The sequence below is a fragment of the Rhipicephalus microplus genome, chromosome 3, assembly GCF_043290135.1.
Source record: "Rhipicephalus microplus isolate Deutch F79 chromosome 3, USDA_Rmic, whole genome shotgun sequence".
NCBI lineage: Eukaryota > Metazoa > Arthropoda > Arachnida > Ixodida > Ixodidae > Rhipicephalus > Rhipicephalus microplus.
In genome coordinates, this window is record NC_134702.1 from 177,554,219 (window position 1) to 177,563,771 (window position 9,553).

A 9,553-nucleotide genomic window follows, 5' to 3' on the forward strand; every position below is an offset into this window, starting at 1 on the left:
TGATGATCTTCATTAAAGCAGTATGGAAACATAGTGGAAATTCTGTAAAATTTGCAGTAATGTAAATAAATTTTCGGTATTGTGATAAACATTAAGTTCCTTGTTCTAACTATAAAAAACATGATGCCTATGTAAGCGCTATCATTTTCTTCACTTTTTTATGTTATCACGTTCAATTCTTAAGAAATTTTCTATTTATTTTTCCTAATGAGGTGTTTAGATATGCATGGTGTGCCTATAGATACTTCTATGCAAAATAAATTACAATAAGTAATTTCATGTGTTAGTGTTCAATTGTACACCATCAAAAGCACACTTTTTATACGGCGTCGGAATGTCATTTAAAGCAGATTTAATTTTTTGTGCACCTCGTATAGTATTCATCGGCATCACAGTGTCAATTTTTTTGAAATGTGCTGGATTGGGGTGCTGTGGTTGTAAGAGGAGCTTTGATTCTGTTGAGGCAATGTGATGATCTGCTTCACTCCAGTTTCATGTAGTGTACGACACACACTGAATAACCTTTGTATTATCTCAATTTTTTACAGCATCCTTGTCATCTGCATCTCTGAAGCAGTCTTCTCCATTTGCATTTGTACGAGGTCAACTTCATTCCTGCCAACAGTGCACCTATGTGACCCTGGACAAGTCAGCTATGAACATACACCTTCAGAACCATAATAGCAAGCCCTTCTTTGAGTGCCACCTGTGTCCAGGTGCATTCACTCGCAATTCCGAGTTTGAATTGCACGTGCTCACACACAAACAATGGCGCCCCTCTTTCTCTGGCCACTGTAATGCAGACTTTTCCCAGAAAAGTACTCTCAGTGACCACATGCTCACTCACACAGGAAAGCGTCCGTTTCATTGTGACCACTGCAGTGCATCATTTATGAAGAAAGCCATCCTCATTGCGCATGTCCGCTGTCACACAGGAGAGCGACCTTTCTGTTGTGACCACTGCAATGCATCCTTTAGGCAGAGAGTTCACCTCGTGAAACACCGCCGCACTCACACAGGAGAGCGTCCATATTCCTGTGCACACTGCAGTGCATCGTTTGCGGTTAAAGACTACCTCACTGTGCACATGCGCTCGCACACAGGAGAGCGTCCGTTTTGCTGTGTCCACTGCAGTGCATCTTTTTCCCGCAAATATTCCCTCATAGAGCACATTCGTAATCACACAGGAGAGCGTCCCTTTTCCTGTCTCCACTGCAATGAATCGTTTATGCTCAAACGCAAATTCAATGAGCACATGCGGCGCATTCACACTGGAGAGGGTTCCTTCTGCTGTGTCCACTGCAATGCACTCTTTACGCAGAAATCTTGCCTTGTGGAACACATCCGCACTCACACAGGAGAGCGTCCATTTAACTGTGTCCACTGCAATGCATCTTTTTCGCTCAAAAATTCATTCTTAAAGCACATTCGCATTCACACAGGAGAGCGTCCCTTTACCTGCGTTCACTGCAATGCATCATTTATGACTAAAAGTAACCTTATTGAGCATACACGCAAACATACAGGAGAGCGCCCCTTTTCATGTGTCCACTGCAATGCACGTTTTTTGAGGAAATCTCATCTCAAGACACACCTCCGAACTCACGCAAAATAGCATTTCACTGCAATGCATGGTTAGCCAAAACACTTCCTCGCTGAACACATGCGTCCTCGTACACAGAGCGCCACTTCTTTTGTGTTCACTACAGTGCATTTTTTTGCGGCAAGAGAACTTCGTGATGAACATCTGCAACCACACAAAAGAGCGTCTGTTTTGCTGCGTGCACTGCAATGTGTCTGTTTTGTATAGAACAAGCCTTGTGAAACACATCTGCGCTCACACATGGTAGCGTCCCTACTCTTGTGTCTGTTGCAATGCATATCTTTCACAAAAACACCACCTCACATACCACATGTCCTGGCCACGTTCATAGAAGCCGTAATTATGGGAGAAGCAAAGATCAGTTGCAGCAGAATGCAGAGTGGCAGTTAAAGCTGACAATTAACAGTTAATAATGATATCTGGGGCTTCTCGTCCCAAAACCACCATATGTGTATGAGACGTTGTAGCGGAGGGCTCTGGAAATTTCGACCACCTGGAGGTTCTTTAACATGCACCAAAATCTGAGCACACAGGCCTCCAACATTTTCGCCTTCATTGAAGATGAAGCCGCTCCAGCCGTGACCTTCGGTGTAGCAGTTGAATGCCATAACAACTAGAGCACAATGGTGGAGCAAAGGTGTCAGATAAAGTTTTGAGTTAAAGGTGAGGGGACTGTAGGACCGCGATAAGAAGTGGTAGTGCAGCAGATTTAGTTTTATGTATTTTGTGCGGTAAGCTGGGAGAGGCATGTTAGCCGTGTTGCTGCATTTGCTCCGGCACGCAGCATTGCTTTGACGACGCTCAGTCGAAGCGTACAACCAGATCAGCCTTGACTTTACAGACACTGCAGTGCCCACACATAACTCTGCGAAGTGCCTGCTGCACCCCGGCGTGCATTGTGAAACGGTGGGATTGCCCGCGACCTTTCGTCACTGTCAGGCTTGCTTCTGGTAGCTCTCGAAAGCGGGTGGGCGTGTGGCACGCGAAAACGTGGCTTACGTCAGGGTAAGCGGGTGCCCAGACTGCATCTTCAGTGAAATCTGTCGCATTGACACACCTTTGGCTATTTCCGTGCTAATCCTTTAAAACGAGCTCGTACGTAGAACCACGCGCGGAGAGCAACCGGTTCTACTGAAAGCGCACAGGGGACAGGCGGATTTCTGTCTCATCGGCACTAAGTTGGCGTGTCACCAGGGATGTCTTTTTATGGCTGCAAATCCCGCTACACATAGCTGTAAGTTTAGATAGTTGTATGCTCACTGAGTTTGCCTTTGCCTCTATGACTATTGTTTAGTTTTGTTTAAATTGTATATTGTTGTTGGTATTTGGGGCGAGGGCATGTGCCCTCACATATGCACGAAAGTGGCGTCCCTGTGGAGAGTTTTTTTTATTTGCCAAGTGTACTTTCCTATCACAGGTCAAAGAGGCGACAATTCACTGAGAGTTGTGTAAGGGCGGAGCATCGAGGGAATAAGAAGCAGCCCTGCTGTTCTGCCAGATGTTCTGAACCGGGCTTAAGGTGTTAGGCACCATCTGCTCTGCTGAATCTTATAGGGTAACCCTACAGACAGTTCATTTCCAAAGTGCTTTCTTTCTTTTTCATAACTTTTATGTCTGTAACTATGTACTATACTCTGTACAGTCTGTAAATATAAATTTTTCTCAGCCTTACGAAAACTTCTTCAGCGTTTTTACTTCCTCTTAAAGCGACCAGCGAGTCAATCGCTGCTATTTGCATAGCGACAGTACGTCACTTCCTCCCACTTAGCTATACCACCTCGGGTGATGTGTCTCGGGCGCCGAGGGGGAGAGTTGGGTTTACAACATCAAAAGAATTTGAATTTTACTTTGACGGTTAAACTTTGGTGGAAGGTTAAGAAAATTGCTTAGTTTGCCATTTCTCAAAAGGAGAATAGCACAATGCAGAGGTAGTGAAGTGAGTGGAAGAAAAAATAGAACGGAAGAGCCAGTTTCTTGGAGGTTTTCAGTTATATTGCCACTGCTGCTGTTTGTCCTATGAGATGAAAAGGCATAGCAGTCTGGTAGTCAGTGTTCTGGGCATTCGTTTAATGCAGAGATGGATTCTTGTTTTTCCTAACATTTTTACTGCCATTACCCTTTTGGTCAACAACACTGAACGTGTTTTATGGGTCGCTGCAATATCTGTATTTTTTATTTGAAACCACTACTGCATGAATATTCGTACCAATGAGCACCAGCTAGTATTAACTCTGCCTTAAAATGGATGAGCGGCCCCAGGTACTCAGAATCATAACTGTGCATACAGAATTTGAAGCAGGTCCTTTGATACTTTCAAAAGACATTGACCACCGAACCTCACATAAAAACGAGACGTTTCAGTCCCACACGGGAGGCTTGTTCAAGATGAAAAATTATTGTACATATGGTCCTGTTATGCATCCATTAAGACATGAACTATGCAATGTGGACGCTTGTAAAGTAAGTTGCCGTTTTATTAACAGTGCAAGTCATTATCTGGGTCGTCGTAGTTCAAGGTAAGGCAAAGTGTACTTTGGCATTTTTCTGTTATCTTTGCCCTATGACAGTGGATTTAGTGTGATAGCCTCTGTGTGTTCGGCCAGTGTGTTCGATAAAACATTTTTGTTTCTGACATCATTCATGTGCTGCTCTAGTCTTTACTGAAAGTTGGCTGTCCCTTGCTGATGCAACTTGCACTGTAGTCTTCACACAGAATGCTGTAGACCAGGAGTCGGTAACCTGCAGCTCGTGTGACAGTGTTATGGGGCCTGGGCACGGCATCAAACCTCATTCCCCCTTTTCCTTGGCACTATACTTGAAGCTGTACCTGGCAGTTTTGACCTAAAATAATATTTTGGTTGTAAGGCATGTTTGATTGCAACTTTGTGACATGGTTGCTGAAAATAACCATGATTTCTAATGCTCCCCCTTGCACATGTGTACCCTCTCCCTCTCCTGCACTCTTTCTCTCGCCTCACAATGTCAACGTGAGCAGCATCTGCTAGCGAGTTTCTTGACTGAAAAAAAAAATCAGTGCCCAAGCACTCCGTACAAATGGTTAAGCAATGAAAGATGAAGCAATCGGCCCCGGTGTCAAGCATTGTGTTCAACCTGACGCTGAACTGAAGCTTTTCACTAGTATTGGTTAGATGTCCGTGCTTCTTAATGAGGTTAGCCTCACATTAGGCTTGAGTTTACCAGTGTTTATTTCACATGGTGCACTTTGTGCCTTGCATGATCACGGTCATGGAAGTGTGTAGTGAGTGGTTAAATGTGCGTCACAATCTGTTAATCACAGTGGTTGGTCTTGAACAGCAGGTGGTCACAGACTAGTGAATAGATTGAGGGAACGGCGCTTATATTTAATTCTTGTGCGGTGCAGTGAAGAATGAATCTGAACACATTAAGGCTGATAAATCCACATATAACGAAAGGAACTCACCTGTGGTGACAATACACAGAATGACACAAGGATCCCGTACATGTACGCTATACGCAGTCTCTAGACACAAATGTGATTCGCTCACATTGGTGTAATCGTCGGTCGCACAGCCGGCTAGCAGTAGAACCACTCGGTGGACGACGGGGAAGGGGCGGCGTGGCTTGATGTGCACCTTAGTGCTATGGAACGACAAGGCACATCATGACAAGTAGCTGGGAAGCCAACAAGTCCAAGAACCAAGAACTGGACCGCAGTTGGATGCCAGGTTCGTAAGCATCCACAAGAATGCGACCCATCAAGAGGCTGCCCAGCAGTTCTTCCGGGTAGGCCTCACCAACCTAAACGCCGTGTTCTTGCGTGGCTGCAACTGTTTGCTTGCTGGCTCGTACCCACCTCAGGGACTGTTCTTCCGAGCCTAGCTGCTTCTTGTTCCTTTTCCTTCGGCGCTACCCCCATGTGCTCTCCTTTTTTCCACTATGTGCCGAATTTTTTAACTGCTGTTTACTTCTTCTTGCTCTTTTCACCACACAGGTTTTTTGTTTCTCTTACCCATATACAGCTTTCGTTGTAAAAACGGCTGCTCGCGCTGGCCTCGCTGCAACCATTGGACCATTACCAGGTCGAATCGCAAGGTACGTGCAGTGAGTGCACGCATGCGCATTAGACCACTGCGCTCGACCTACGAGCCGGTCTCGTGCTCGCTGTTTGCCACATGCGTTTTTGCGTGTGTATATACGAATTTGTTTGCTGCAGATATAACAATTGCTTATTACAGATGTTTTGTGTATGTTTCACATTTAATAGACTGAAATTCAGTTTATTAAATACGGCGTACGCCAAGGTTTCGTTGCAGGACCTGTTCTTTTTTGTTCTTTATAAGTTATATTGTACAGGTACAGGAGTACTCAAACATTATATTGTATGCCGATGACACTATCATGGTCTTCTCAGGAAGGGAATAGCACATCTTCGAACAAGCCAACAGCTGGCTACAATGATTAGATATGGGGCTTGATGCAAATAAACTTCAAATAAGCGTAAGTAAAACAATATACTTGCTCTAATTCTAAAGCAGTGAACACGGCTTGTCATCTTCAGCTGCCGTCAAAAAGTAAATATTCAACAGTCAATCAAGGTGAAATTCCTGGGAGTTATATTCTATGAGAACATGTCCTGTCACCACATATAGATTCTTTCAAAAGTAGTATTGCCCGCACTGTAGGTGCATTAGACAGGCTGCGATACTTGCTACCAATTATAGTGGTGCACCATATGTACAACGCACTTATACATTCCAGTTTAGCATACTGTATTCTAGTTTAGTCAAATACTACACGATTTGGTCCAATGCATTCTTTTGTTGCATTATCGGGGCATGTGGCCTGTTGGTGCACTGTATCTGCAGATATACAATGAAGTCGGTAGCAAGTTCCTGTCCTCGAGGACTTGCACGTGGACATGGTTTTGGGAGTTGATTACCTCTTGTCAGGTGAAGTTCAGCTCACTATGAGTGGTGGCCGATTGAAGCTCCACTGCTTGAGATGGAGCATCCTCTCGTCTCAGCTACTTCACAATACAATTTAGGATCACTTCGAATACTTTAAGACCCTGCGCTGCGTGCAATAGAAAAGTTTGGACGTATGGTGAGTACCAAAACATATTCCAATAATAAAATATAGAAGGTACGCAAACTTCATAGATATAAGCTATTTCTTGAAATTATGTGGCATTATAAATGTGACAAATATTCTTTTCAGTTATTTCAGCGTGAAAACAACAGGCTATAAATTCAGAAATGGTTTTGTGTCTATGCCACATACTACAACAAAATACGGGGAACGAAAACTTGCTGTTAAAACTCCTAGCCTTCTCTATGACTATACCTTAACCATAGATCTCGGTTATTCTCGAGTCAGGAAGCAATAAAAAAATTATTATTTTCAGAGGACTAAAATAATCAAAGAAGAATGTAGTTACGTGTCAATGTTACCTGTTGTTTTGGTTTTTCTTTTTTCTCTCCTCACATGTGGGGGTTCGTACAAATTTCCAAAGCGAAATTTCTAGGATATTCAAGGAATTTTCAGGACGTGTCAGGTTTTAAAAACTAAAAGTAGCACGTAATGTTAAAATATTTTTACTTCAAAATTTTCAAAATCGACTTACTTTTATTGCACTTATATAGCAGTACACACACATTGCAATTGTAACAAACATGTCTATAGTCCTCACTTTAGCTTTCCTAATTCATATTGCTATAGCACACCACAATAAGGACACAAAAGAGAGACACACACAGCCTTGATTTGGCGTGCTATATCCCTATGAATAACGAACCCCAACCAACTATGGCCCGGCAACATGCCTTAGATTCACAGCACGCACAATAGGGAAGCAGCCAGCACCTAAGAGCATAATGAGTCTCTCACTTCATTCGTTCCTGGTTTGACGGAGTAAAACTATAGTCCCTATTGAGTTTGGGAAAGTGAATGTATACCGACTCATGCTAAATACCTGTTTCGGGAATGGGGAGTTAGTCAGTTCTTTGCTTATCCGCACCTGCCAAGTTCAAGGATTCTAAATCTGGAAGATTTCCGCAATGGGAAGAGGGAGAGGGGGTTTGCACTGATTTGTTTTTCCCCTTTCTTTCTTGCTCTAAAAAAACGGCAGAAAAATTAAGGGGAGTGGGGGTCAGTAAACAACGGTGTAGCGCAGTCTCATAGCGCAGTCTTGGAGTGGCTGAACACCCAAGGGTAGGGTTTCCCAACAACAGTAAAAGGTGCGAGTCTCAAAGGGGGGGGGGGGGGGTGAACATGCTTGTATCAAAATTTCGCGTCATCAAAACAACTAGCGAAATCTATTTCTGTCGAAAGAACTCGCGTATATCTTCCTGGGACGCTTGAACGAATGGTACGGCGCCGCCAGCCTCCGGGAAAGTGCGTGTCGAAGCTTCGCTCAAGGGCAAGTTACAAGGTATATATAGGCAGTGTACCCAGACAGTGCCTTCGACAGGAACAACGTTACTGGACTCTTTGGACCGGAACGCCAAAACGCTTTTAGCGTTTTTTTTACACCTTTGTGAACTCTACCACTCATTAGCCACGTGTCCTCGGCTAATGGAGAGTTTTGCAATAACGCTTGCAGGCGTTGCGGGAATAGCTTTTGCCCTCCTGCAATTTAGTAGACTGTACTACAAACACGGGGGAAGGAAAGGTAGGAGAGGGCATGCCCAGCCGGCGCGCTACGTTAAAAATGTGGCGGAAATGACATCACGGCGGCCATATTCACTGGGCACAATGGCGGTTTTACTATGGTTACATATTGCGCAGTGGAGCTGGTAGTAGGGAGCGGCCGCGGCTGGCGGCGGCATGTGTGCCTCCCCAGGTCTCGTGCTGAGCCGTGGCGAACAATATCCGTGCTCTGCGCCGCGTTATTGGTTACGCAGTGTTCTCCTGGCAGTTACTGTACTCTTAGCAACGTTTACAAATAATTTTGTCCATCACGGGGTATCAAAAGTGCGTAGAACGAGTGCATATCCATGTGTCGTGCGGCGGATGACGCGGGTGAACCAATTAGTGTTCAGCGAAATCGCGTTGGGCACCATGTCGAAGCGGAACGATGACGAACCCCTTGCAGGTCAGTGATGGTTGGGCAGTGCTCCTGCTTGTGACAACGGACGACGCTGTTGAGCCCAGCAAGACGCAATGAGGACCATGTGCACATACATACGTAGTTTCGGGTTGTGTGTGTACAGTAACAACTTGCATTAAAACACCTTTTCTGTTCCACTTCGTATACTCTCCCCCCAGCATTGCATGTAATTTCAACGTAACAGCAACCGCGTTAAAGTGTCACTTGCACCGTGCTCAAAGTAACCACGCTCGCAGAATGCTGACGCCGTTGAGTTTCACGTGGAACACAGACATAGTGGCCGGACGCTGCGTCGGCCGCGTGGCGGAATGCAGCAGTAGAAGGCGCACGACTGAGCGTGTTGTCTGTACAGTTGCTGAATTGATGACGTGAAAACACTCGCCGTTGTCAGTGCATCTTGCGCGCGTTCTCTTGTACTTGCTTCGTTGTCGGTGAGCTGTTACTCCCTGTTCATACTCGGACGAAATGATTTCGGCGAAGGTGTCGCGCTGGCCCAGAGTGTTGAACCCCGTTCCATTAGTTTCGGATCGTCACGACACGCGCGCTGCGCAGCTCACGTGCACTCCGAGACTGGGAGAGAGTCGTGCCTTCTATACTTCTGCTTTACATTCGGATGTAAGCAAGAGAGGAGAATTTGCCCAGTTTGGTTTTGGGACGTTAAACCGCACATATCAATCAATCATCAATCAGAATTTGCCCAGTCAATATGGCCGACTTCAGGCTTCATCGCAGCTTCACAACGAGTGACGTCAGGGCCTCTCCTACCTTTCCTTAATCCGTGACTAGAAAGGTTGAGGTACAGTGTACTAGAAGCCTCTTCTAGTACACTAGTTGAGAGGCGTGGCCGCCGCTCAACTTCT

General features: G+C 45.1%; 1 protein-coding gene across 1 annotated transcript; it reads left to right on the forward strand.

Annotated features, from left to right (window-relative positions):
• The first annotated feature begins 655 nt into the window (after positions 1–655).
• LOC142804059 (uncharacterized) lies at positions 656–3,280 on the forward strand. Its single transcript, XM_075890576.1, has one exon. The coding sequence runs from the start codon at positions 656–658 to the stop codon at positions 1,613–1,615; it is 960 nt and encodes a 319-aa protein (XP_075746691.1). The 3' UTR covers positions 1,616–3,280.
• The last annotated feature ends 6,273 nt before the right edge of the window (positions 3,281–9,553 follow it).